Source organism: Danio rerio, chromosome 4, assembly GCF_049306965.1.
Source record: "Danio rerio strain Tuebingen ecotype United States chromosome 4, GRCz12tu, whole genome shotgun sequence".
NCBI lineage: Eukaryota > Metazoa > Chordata > Actinopteri > Cypriniformes > Danionidae > Danio > Danio rerio.
Window position 1 is genome coordinate 75730001 of NC_133179.1, and position 12500 is coordinate 75742500.

Here is a 12500-nt window from a genome sequence, read left to right on the forward strand (position 1 = left end):
AAATACACACGCACGCACACACATATGTACTGTGTATGTATATATATATATATATATATATATATATATATATATATATATATATATATATATATATATATATATATTCGTGTGTGTGTGTGTTTGTTTAATATTAATATATAGTAATATCTATAAAAAATATTAATTAATCAGTTTTAACTTGTCTTGGCCTTCAATAAAACCAAAATTTAGGTAGGCTTTGTCATACTGTCTAATCTTTTTCTTTGCCTCTGAAGAATCACTGCATTAACATTTGTCTGCCATTTTTGTTTTGATTTTGCCTTTACTACACGTTGACAAGCAGATTGCGCAAGTGACCAAAATTAAAATAATTATTTAAAGTTATTTATTTTAAATATTTTCACTATTATGTTGAAATTTTACGCATGTGTTTAGATTATTTTTTATTTTTTTTGGTACTTAACCCTAACCCATACATATATAATAGTAGGGCTGCTCGATTTTGGGAAAAATCATAATCACAATTATTTTGGTCATAATTGTAATCACGATTATTCAAAACCATTGCCAGTTAAAGTCAAAATTATTAGCGCTCCTGAGATTTTTTTTTTTTTTTTTTATAAATATTTCCCAAATTATTTTTAACAGAGCAAGGAATTTTAACAGTATTTCCTATAATATTTGTTTTATTTTAGCTAGAATAAAGACAGGTTTAAATATTTTGAAACCAATTTAAGGTCAATATTATTAGCCCCCTTAAGCAATATATATTTTTGATTGTCTGCAGAATAAACTACCGTTATAATGACTTGCCTTATTACCTCAATTAAGCCTTTGAACTGCACTTTAATCTGAATGCTTGTATTTTGAACAATATCTAGTAAAATATTATGTGCTGTCTTTATAGCAAAGACAAAAAGAAATCAGTAATTAGAAATGAGATATCAAAACTATTATGTTCTGAAATAAGTTAATAAAATATATTTCCATGAAACAGAAATTGGGCAGGAAAAGGTTTGCTAATATTCAAGAGGGCTAATAATTCTGACTTCAACTGTATACATAGTTATTTTCCACCCTGCAAAGGAAAGAGAAATAAATACAATAGAATAAAAATATGAAACAAACTGTGCTTTAAGCATCTTCACTGTAAGAAAAACACTTTAGCTACAGCAGTCCATCAGTCAAGAGCAGCGAGGGTTTTCTCGTTGTGTTTGTTTAATTATGATAAAAACAGGCGGCAGAAGGATTATAGCGCACTGTCTCTTTAATGGTTTCTCTTTCACGTCTTTTGATCCTCAACTCGTTTGTTTATTACACAAATGAGGGTTAATGTAAATAATCACTAAACACCGCATTCTGACACCTATTTGACCATTACAGCGTTCACGTTAAGATGACTTTAGATGTCTGCGCTCCTCTGCTCGTCTCAGTGTGTGAATGAGAGTGAATGCTGACCTGCGCATGCTTCTGACTGCGTGATCGTGCTGCACACACACATAAGCTCTTTCGCGCTTTTAAGAGCAACACGTGTACAACTGTGGCGAAATATGATGCAATAATCATTTATCTCGATTAATGCTTTTTTATAATCGTTTGAAACCGAAATCTAAATCGGATTTTCGATTAATTGCAAAGCCCTTTATAATAGTGGAGCATTTTTATGCCTTTTTCTACCTCAATACTTATCCTCTCCCGCGCCCCCCCTGTGAACTCTGGCGCCCCCCTTAGGGGGGCGCGGACCCCAGGTTGGATACCACTGTCCTACACCACCTGACCTTAGAAAAAATACGATACACTTTAGGAGGCTGTACTGATATGTTTTTTCTCACTTGGCAACCTGTTTTAGATCACGTAAAAAAGATGGACCCCTCAGTCATTTTAGAAGAGTAGAACCTTTCCTTGTTTGTTTGTTGTTGTTTTTTTTTGCTTTTTTCTCTTCAATTTTTTGTATTTTCTTTTTTTTTTTCCTTATTTATGAGAGTAACATATGCTTTACTTATTATTACTATTTATTTGTATTTTTTCCTAATATTATTTATATATTTTTTTCTAGAACCTAAATGTATGTGCGACAGGTTTTGTTTGTGTTGTGTAAAAAAAATTTAATTGAAAAGCTATTTTGTAATGTATGTTTCATATCTAATATGTTCAATAAAAATACTTTTGGAAAAAAAAAAAACTACACCAGTGAATACTCTGCAGAACTGATCATCCAGTACTGAAGCATGACGTTTACTGAGTGAAGAACTCTTCATCTATTGAAGACGAGACTAAACATTAAATATGATGTGTTGACCAGGATTATTAGCCACAGTACTCGTAAGGGTGATTTCATTATTAATCATTTCATCAGCTGATTGTTTATTGACTTCATCTTTATTAAATCGCAGCTTCTCAGTTCTGTTTGCTAAAAGCACAAGTGTCCTGCAGTGTGTTCCTGTAATGAATGGAAACCAAATCACATCTGCTGAGCCAAAACATGGTCCGATCCGTGACTAAAACACAGAAGAGTAATCTGAACAGTGAGATTTCTCTTCCATCATATATAATATAATATAATATTATAATAATAATATAATATATATTAACTACTTAATCAAAATGAGCTGACAGAACACAGTTCTTGAGATGTCACTGGGACAACTTCATTTCTTTATGTTCCATCTACATGAATTAGTTAAAAGTGTTCAGTGAACTTGGCGGTTCATTCCGCTGTGGCGACCCCGGATTAATAAAGGGACTAAGCTGACAAGAAAATGAATGAATGAATGTTCAGTTAGCTTGATGGATTTGTGTTGGTCAACATGAGTGAACAGTGTGGACCGCTGCACTCTTACAGTGTATCCTCAAACCCCCATCGTCAGATTATTGAGCTTGTTTTAAGGAAACTCTCTTCATTATTTGTGAGAACACAAGAGATGTCCTGCTTCTCTAAACATCACTGTGTGATTAAGAATGATTAGATGTTTAAAACAAGACCAGAAATGCTTGTTGTGAAGTGTCTTGACTTCATGCCAGTGTGTGTGTTAGTGTGTGTGTGTGTTAGTGTGTGTGTGTGTGCGCACTCACGCGTCCAGCTTGATCTGCCAGTAGCCCTTCTGTGTGACCGGAATCCAGTTAATGGGAGGGAGGAAGCGGGACTCGTCCATTCCCCCAAACACCAGCTCTCCTCCAAACCCTGAGCCGTTATTCCTGACATCACAGGTCATCACACACACACACACACACACACACACACACACACACACACACACGACATTAAATCGTGTATTAATGAGATTATAAGCCTTCCCATTTCCTCAGGAGTGCGCTGTCTGAGGTTTTAATCAATGACTGGAGTATTTCTGCTGTGTGTGTGTATGTGTGTGTTTGTGTGTGTGTGTGTGTGTGTGTGTGTTCCTCACGTGAGGTAGAAGGAGAAGACGGGCTGGTCCAGCATGTTCTGCTCCATCATGCTGTCGAACACAGGAGAGCCCTTCTCCTCGGCCAGCTGAGGGAAACCCAGACCCAGAACACCGTCAAACTGGGCCAGCACGAAGGAGAAGCCCGGCTCGTACACCGCCTCGCCAAACACCTGATTCTGCACACGCACCGAGCCCACCTGCACACACACAGAGAGAGGGAACGCACAACATGCATCCATCAGGCGTCGCCACAGTGGAATGAACCGCCAACTATTCCAGCATATGTTTGACACAGCGGATGCCCTTCCAGCTGCAACCCAGTACTGGGAAACACCCATACACTACAGCCAATTCAGTTGATCAGTTCCCCTATAGCGCATGTGTTGGGAGCACCCGGAGGAAACCCACGCCAACACGGGGAGAACATGCAAACTCCACACTGAAACACCAACTGACCCAGCCGAGACTCAAACCAGAGACCTTCTTACTGTGAGGCCTGAGTTTTATTCCATCAGCTGTTAACTATTGAATCAGTCAGCATGTGGGCCGCAGCAGCATCCTGCTACTGAGTAACACACTTGTGTCTGTTGTTTTCTGTTATGATAAGAGGCAGCAATCTGCCATCTAACACATCTGCCTCTGCTAATGCTACAGGCGGCGCTCCAGTACCTTGAGTTCGTCTCTGGCCATCACCCCCAGCAGGTGCCCGGAGCCGTAATGGATGCCAAAGACGCGTCCGTCATGTGTGTATGTGCTCGACTCAAAGGCCTTGAACTTGTTGTGCAGAGCTGTGCCAAGAGGAGAGCACGGTGACCCAACACACACACACACACATTATCAGAAGATCATCAGCACACACACACACACACACACACACACACACACACACACACACACACACATACTGTACACAGGAGTTGAGTGTGTGTAAATACAGGAGGATTACAGAATCACAGGCTTATAACTGTTGATTAACTTAGCACACTTCTTAAACCAGCTGACGTGTGTGTGTGTGTGTGTGCGTGCGTGTGTGTGTGTGTGTGCGTGTTACCGCAGGCCTGGCTGACGCAGTAGGACGAGGGCACCCACAGGTCAGAGGAGCCGGTGTCAAACACCACAGTGAAGTTCTGCTCCGGTCTGCCAAGACTGATCTGACCGAAGAACTGAGCCTTTACACACACACACACACACACACACACACACACACACACACACACACACACACACACACACACACACACATTACAAGCATGACCTTTGACCTTCATGAGAAGATCCTGAGTGATTCTATAAAACAGGAGATGTCTGAGTGTCAGAAAATGAGTTAGTTCAGCATATATATATATATATTTATTTAGCTCACACCACTGACAGATTATTCTGCTTGTATATTTTATTGTATTTTTCCCTTATATTTGACTCATTATTTCTGAAAACAAGACTATACTTCTGTGATCGTCTAGAAAATACTTGTTGATTTAAGAGTTTGGAGATTTTTGGACTAGAAACAAAACAGAAACTCTAAAATCAGCCTCTTTTACAGGGAAAACACAACTGTTACATGATTTAAAAAGGGGAGGGGCTACTGATGAAGGGGAGGGGCTGATGATAAAGGGGAGGGGCTGATGAGGAGAAGGAGGAGCTGATGATGATAAATGGGAGGGGCTGATTATAAAGGGGAGGACCTGATGATGAAGAGGAGGAGCTGATGATGAAGAGGAGGAGCTGATGATGATAAAGGGGAGGGGCTGATTATAAAGGGGAGGACCTGATGATAAAAGGGGGGAGCTGATGATGAAGAGGAGGAGCTGATGATCAAGAGGAGGAGCTGATGATGATGAGGAGGAGCTGATGATGATAAAGGGAAGGAGCTGCTGATGAAGGGGTGGGGCTGATTATAATGAAGGGGTGGGGCTGATTAAAATAAAGGGGAGGGGCTGATGATGAGGGGTCGGAGCTTATGATGTATGAGAGGAGCTGATCATGATAAAGGGGAGGGGCTGCTGATAAGGGAAAGGAGCTGCTGATGAAGGGGAGAAACTGATTATAAAAGGGAGGAGCTATTGATGAACAGGAGGAGCTGATTATGATGAAGGGGAGGAGCTGATGATGAAGGGGAGGAGCTGATCATGATAAAGAGGAGAAGCTGCTGATGAAGGGGAGGAGCTGATCATGATAAAGAGGAGGAGCTGCTGATGAAGTGGAGGGGCTGCTGATGAAGGGGAGGATCTGATTATCAAGGGGAGGAGCTACTGATGAACAGGAGGAGATGATAAAAAAAAAGCTGAAAATAATAAAAAAAGCTGAATAAAAGCTGATCATGATAAAGGGAAGGATGAGCAGCTGATGATGAAGGAAGGGGCTAATTATGATAAAGGGGAGAATCTACTGATGAAAGGAAGGGGCTGATAATTAAGAGGAGGAGCAACTGATGACAGGGAGAAGCAGATAATAAAGAGGAGAAGCTGATGATAAAGGGGCGTGGCTGCTGATAAAGGGGAGGAGCTGATGGTGAAGGGGCGTGGCTGCTGATAAAGGGGAGGAGCTGATGGTGAAGGGGCGTGGCTGCTGATAAAGGGGAGTGGCTGCTGATGAAGGGGAGGGGCTGATAATGAAGGGGAGGAGCTACTGATGAAGGGATAGAACTAATGATGTAGGGAAGGAGCTGATCATAAAGAAGGGGAGGGGCTGCTGAAAAAGGGAAGGAGCTGATGAAGGGGGAGCTGATGATAAAGAGGAGTGGCTGCTGATGAAGGGGAAGGGCTAAAAAAGGGGAAGGGCTTCTGACAAGGGGAAGGAGCTAGTAAGGAAGGGAAGAGCAGATGACAAAAAGCACCTGATGACATAGGGGAGGTGCTACTGGTAAAGGGGAGGAGCTATTTGGCTGAAGTTGGATTGCGTTATTGATTTACTATTGTGCACACACACACTTCTCTGATCACTTCCTGATGGTGACTGTGGGTGTTTAAGTAATTCAGTAATTTGTCATCTGTTGAACGATTTGACTTTGCGTTCAGCAACAGAAGCATTAGTGTGCATGGAGACGTCACTAATGCTGAACGCCGCACAGTTACAGTGCGCTACATGACATGTGACAGGAGAGTGGAGCTCACGTCCATGAAGTTGTAGAGTCTCTCGGTGACTCTTCCGCCCAGGCGCAGGAAGTGTTGAGCGGGGGGGAAGCACTGCACATAGCGGCGGGAGAACATGTCCGGCTGGTGCTGCTTCAGGAACTCCTCCAGCTGAGCCGAGGCTCTCAGACGACTGCGCACGGATGGGTACTGACGCAACGCCACCCTGAGACACACACACACACACACACACACACACACACACGCTGTTTTTGCTCATCTACCCTGATCAGGTGTGTCATTATGGCCACCAAACAGCTCCATCTGCTGCTGTATAGAGATGATTACAGCTCAGACGGTGTGTTAAATACAGCTGATTTACCTGCTGTGTGACTGAAGCGTTCTCGTTTATAGTTGTGTTCACTATTTCAGCGGTTATCAACGACGCAGCTATAAAAGTAGAGTACAATGCTAAATCAAATGTGCAGCCGATCACCACGAGCTGAACACATCTTTTAATCTCAGTTTCTCTGCAAATCCTGTCCTGTGGACATGTCTACATGCGCTACTACGGAGATATGTTAATACACGCCTGTCAATCAATATCAGTGGGTGGAGACAACCGCAGTCCTACATCATGTTGCAGTCGGACCTCAAAATGACACTAAAAAAGGAAAATAGCGAATACAAATGATCAAGTCATCACTTATTAATAAAGGTTTTACAGATATTATCATTATAGCAAAAACACGGCAACACTAGTGAACTAGCGCCATTAAATAACATTTAAACCTGGCTATTAAATAAAAGTCTAATAATAATGTTTCAGTAAAACCTTTAATATTGCTAAAAACGTTTGTTTTTGTTGTTAAGCGAACAGTACATGAGACCTTTAAATACACAACACAGTTAAAATAATAGGAATAATGTTGTTTAGGTGCATTTATAGAGTAGAATAGTACAAACGGCAAAATTCTGACTTTAAATGTGTTCAAAGGTCAATAAAAGCTGAGAATATATATGTTTTTCCACAATAGTGCCGCATGTACATCATCTTATTAGCTCTTGGAGAAGCCGGGGTCATTTATGGTAACAAGAAAACACTTGCTGGATTAATTAAAGCAACTTTAAGTCAGAATTTGCAAGAGGTGTGAATAATATCAGGCTTGACTATAAGTGAATAACATGGTCTGAGTTTAATATTAGAAAAATAAACACATTTTCAGATGTTTTTCAATACAGATGTGCACATTTCTGCAGTGATGCGCATACCTGTCAACATCAGGACGTGAAAATAAGGGATTTACCCGCCATAATAAGGGGAAAAACACCAAGATGGACATCTTTAGATGTTATTATTATTAATTATGTGTATATGTCTGTTTAAACACACACCCAAAACCCAGACTTCGCTCTGCTTCAAATCGCCTGTACAGAATCCGCTTGATCTCTATGGAGCGCGTCAGCTGACAGTCACGCACTGCTATATGACTGCTTTGAGGATTGCATGTGAAGGGGAGACGGCAGCTGTGATGAAAATGAAGGGAATCCCGCCGTTTTTATACTTATTTAAAGTGTTTTCATCACTAAACAAAGCGAAAGCACAGAACAGACTCGCATTTAAGAGCAAGTGGCGGCCCCTGGTGGTTCGGCGGTATGGGTTGCATGTATAGAGGATCTGCTCTTTAATGTCAGATAAAGACTGAAAATACCTTTATGGGATAGAACTGTAAAATACAGGAGAATCCGGAAGAATTGACAGGTCTAGTGTGTGTGCGTTAGCTGAAAATTGCTCTCATAACCGTGTGGAAAGCACTATATAAACCACCACACACACACACACACACACCATTGAGCACATCACATTTACAGCAGAGACTGTTCAATGGTTTCTACTGTGTTTGGGGATTTACTCCAGGAGCATTTCTAAAAGACCTCCAGTGGAGACCCAACAGGACCAATACAGCTTCCATTAGAACCAATACAGCACCATCAGACCTTCTGTCAGGGTTTGTATTGGGGTTTTTCCGACTACACTCAAAACATGACGTCTAAACAATTAAAACCTGCTTTTATTCTAGCCGAAATAAAACAAATCAGACTTCCTCAAGAAGAACAAACATTATCAGACACACTGTGAACATTTCCTCAATCTGCTCAACATCATCTGGGAGATAATTGAGAACACATATTCACAGGAGGGCGAATGACACTGAACCGTATAGATGAACATGTATATATGTATGAGTTTTACCTGAGCAGGCCGTGGCTGAAGCCCAGATGGAGGACGAGGATCAGGATCAGACCAGCGCTCCTCATGATGTCCAGACCAGTGACTGACCCGCTGCTGGAGGACACACTGACACACACAGCTCTGCAAACACACACACTGATGAGGAGATATCACACCATGCTGATCCTCTGCTCCTCTCACTGTCAGCATTTCAGAGTTACTCTGAGACTGCTGTAACACTCATGCCAACACAACACGTTCACTGAACAGGTCAACATGACCAATACTTTCATCCACAGTCATTTAGGCCACACTTGGAAAATCTCAGACTTACGTTTGTGCACATCAGTGGAGCGGAGAGAAATGCTTCAGGATTAGGCTGCATCTGAGGACTTGAAAACTCCTCAATTACAAATGACAGATCCATTCATTCAGCCTGTTAATGGTGAAAACTGTTTTATTTTTCAGCAGGATGGCATCATTTGTGCTACTTGCAATGCAAAATCATTACACGCTTACATTGTTCTCTGATCTCTATATAGCAGGTTTATGGCTTCAGAAAGTTAAAGAAAATCTCCAGAAATGGTTTATAAGCTCATTTATTGCAACCCTCTAGAATCAGGAGGTCCACAATTGACCATATTTGGATCAGTCATGAATGTGCAGCTCACACACACACACAGCATGTTTGCTGATTACAGCAATATACCAACACTTAATACGACAAAAACTATTTAAAAATAGCAGCAGATGACTAGACAGATCTTATTTATAGGGTGGAGGTTTACTTTAACTAACGCTACATATAATGACCCATCAGAGTCATGTTAATCTATTTTGTTAACGGTACAGCTCAAGTCAGAATTATTCATCCCCTTTGAATTTTTTTTTTTCATTGTCCAACATTCTCCAGATGATGTTGAACAGATTCAGGGAATAATCACAGTATTTCCTCTAATGTTTGTTCTTCTGGAGAAAGTCTGATTTGTTTGGTTTCGGCTAGAATAAAAGCAGTTTTAAATAGTTTTAAAGTCATGTCAATATTATTGGCCCCTTCAGCAATATTAGTGTTGGATTGTCTCCAGAACAAACCACTGTTATACAATGACTTGCCTAATTACCCTAACTTTACCCTAATTACCCTAGTGAAGCCTTTACATGTCACTTTAAGCTGTATAGAAGTGTCTTGAAGAATATCTAGTCTAATATTATGTGCTGTCATCATGGAGAAGATGAAATAACTAAATCATAATTAAACTTGCCTTAATGGAGCGATAGAGAAGTTTTGTGTTGTATTTTTAAGCCATAATGTCAAATAAAACTCTAATCTGCACCTCTTCATGCGCAGAAGACAGCTGAGCTGGGGGATTTAACACGATTAGACATGCGTTTGTTGAAACATACGACTCAAATGTCACAATAAACAGCATAAATTAACTAAAGACGCGATTAAACACAGCTATCGCCTCTTCAGAGTGCAGCTGAATACATGTATAACCTGTAAATCCTCCATTATGCGTCCTGAGGAGAGTTTGAACATGCCTCCTGCAGTCGACGTCCAGTAGCACACGGTAAACAATCTGCATCTCCCGCTTCAAAATAAAAGTCCCACATAGATAGCAAGTCAAATATAACTATGGGGGAAATGATCATCGTTATCTCACTAGGAAACATTGTGGCTTATTAACACGAGCATATTAATGATCCCAGAGTTACATATCAGTCTGTTTTGACTGGTGAATTCCTGATAAGCAGCTGCTTATAAAATTAAAAATACTGTTCAATTTTGCTGGAAAAAACAGCTAAAAACATCAGTATTAGCTGCGAAGAAATACAACCAAGAGTATGAAACGTTCAGATTATGTAGTTATGAACAATACTTCCAGAATTAATTGGAATAAAGATGTGCTACTGATCCTGATTCATTATTATTCCACACGGCGTCTTGAAGACGGACGGTGGTCTCAGATTTCCTTCGACTTGCAGTTTTCATCCTCAAAATGACCAGTAAACCATCTACATTTCAGGAGTGAGCACTCTTGGCAGGGAAATTATGCTTTCAGAAGTGCGCACAGACTGAATATCTGCAATAATGAATTAACCACAGCGAGTGCTGTTTAGAGAGGAGGTTGGAGCATGTGCTGATGTATTTACCTGATTTATCCGACTCATCTTCAACAATTCATTCAGGATGTGTTTTCATCTAAATTAAACGTGTACAGAATCAAAGCTGTGGGACTCGCTAGTTTAAATAAGACAGAGAATAAAGATGAACGGTAACACATGTTTGATAAATGCATGCACTGACAGACACAGGGCGAGTGCAGAGACAGAGAGAGAGCCGGTGTGAGTGGTTCATGGTGTTTTTATTAAGTAAACAAAGGGTCAAAGTGTGTGTAACATTCAGACACGACCAACACTGACACTACAGGACAAGAGCTCAACTTCCTGTTCATAAATACACGGGGCTGCAGGGGCTGTTCAGCAGGGGTGATGATCCGGCACACGCTTCCTGAAACACACACACACACACACACACACACACACACACACACGTTACACACAGATTTCTCTTGGTCCTGTCCACCTAAATTAACTTTTGTTGATGATAATATGCTAATGCTTTGATATTGAAATAGTTTTTAATTGACAATTAATATCATACACTGATAAATAAAAATAACTTTACATTCACACTCTCATAGACATGAATCAAACTGACTCCCTCATGACAAATGAATCAAACTGACTCTAAAGAGAAATGAATCAAACTGACTCCCTGGAGAGAAACGAATCAAACTGACTCCCGGGAGAGAAACGAATCAAACTGACTCCCTGGAGAGAAACGAATCAAACTGACTCTCTGAAGAAAAATGTATCAAACTGACTCACCGGAGAGAAATGAATCAAACTTCACTATGTGGAGAGAAATGAATCAAACTGACTCTCTGGAGAGAAATGAATCAAACTGACTCCCTGGAGAGAAACGAATCAAACTGACTCCCTGGAGAGAAACGAATCAAACTGACTCTCTGAAGAAAAATGTATCAAACTGACTCACCGGAGAGAAATGAATCAAACTTCACTATGTGGAGAGAAATGAATCAAACTGACTCTCTGGAGAGAAATGAATCAAACTGACTCCCTGGAGAGAAACGAATCAAACTGACTCCCTGGAGAGAAATGAATCAAACTGACTCTGGAGAGAAATTAATCAAACTGACTCTCTGGAGAGAAATGAATCAAACTGACTCCCTGGAGAGAAAAGAATCAAACTGACTCCCTGGAGAGAAACGAATCAAACTGACTCCCTGGAGAGAAACGAATCAAACTGACTCCCTGGAGAGAAACGAATCAAACTGACTCCCGGGAGAGAAACGAATCAAACTGACTCCCTGGAGAGAAATGAATCAAACTGACTCTCTGAAGAAAAATGTATCAAACTGACTCACTGGAGAGAAATGAATCAAACTTCACTATGTGGAGAGAAATGAATCAAACTGACTCTCTGGAGAGAAATGAATCAAACTGACTCCCTGGAGAGAAATGAATCAAACTGACTCTGGAGAGAAATGAATCAAACTGACTCTCTGGAGAGAAACGAATCAAACTGACTCCCTGGAGAGAAATGAATCAAACTGACTCCCTGGAGAGAAATGAATCAAACCGACTCCCTGGAGAGAAATTAATCAAACCGACTCTCTGGAGAAAAATGAATCAAACCGACTCTCTGGAGAGAAATGAATCAAACCGACTCCCTGAAGAGAAATGAATCAAACCGACTCCCTTGAGAGAAATGAATCAAAC

At 40.7% G+C, this 12500-nt stretch overlaps 2 protein-coding genes across 10 annotated transcripts in view; both read right to left on the minus strand.

The window, feature by feature from the left end:
- The window catches only part of nots (nothepsin), a 13989-nt gene extending 2988 nt beyond the window's left edge, over positions 1–11001 (minus strand). The window contains exons 1-9 of one of the 8 annotated variants that reach the window (XM_073945514.1): positions 10192–10266; positions 9956–10053; positions 9028–9129; positions 8715–8834; positions 6503–6686; positions 4441–4558; positions 4059–4177; positions 3390–3586; positions 3055–3177 (exon numbers count right to left, since the gene is read on the minus strand). In XM_073945514.1, coding sequence (XP_073801615.1) covers positions 3055–3177; positions 3390–3586; positions 4059–4177; positions 4441–4558; positions 6503–6686; positions 8715–8779 — 806 coding nt within the window. In that variant the 5' untranslated portion in view covers positions 8780–8834; positions 9028–9129; positions 9956–10053; positions 10192–10266. 8 annotated transcript variants of the gene reach the window in all.
- A 39-nt stretch (positions 11002–11040) lies between these two features.
- Positions 11041–12500, minus strand: part of cct2 (chaperonin containing TCP1, subunit 2 (beta)) — a 12072-nt gene continuing 10612 nt past the window's right edge. The window contains exons 15-16 of one of the 2 annotated variants that reach the window (XR_012401421.1): positions 12171–12500; positions 11041–11528 (exon numbers count right to left, since the gene is read on the minus strand). The exon at positions 12171–12500 is cut by the window's right edge and continues 348 nt beyond it. Coding sequence is in view for 1 of the 2 variants with exons in the window: in NM_201455.1 (NP_958863.1) it covers positions 11175–11205 (31 nt within the window). In the remaining variant the exon portion in view is untranslated. 2 annotated transcript variants of the gene reach the window in all.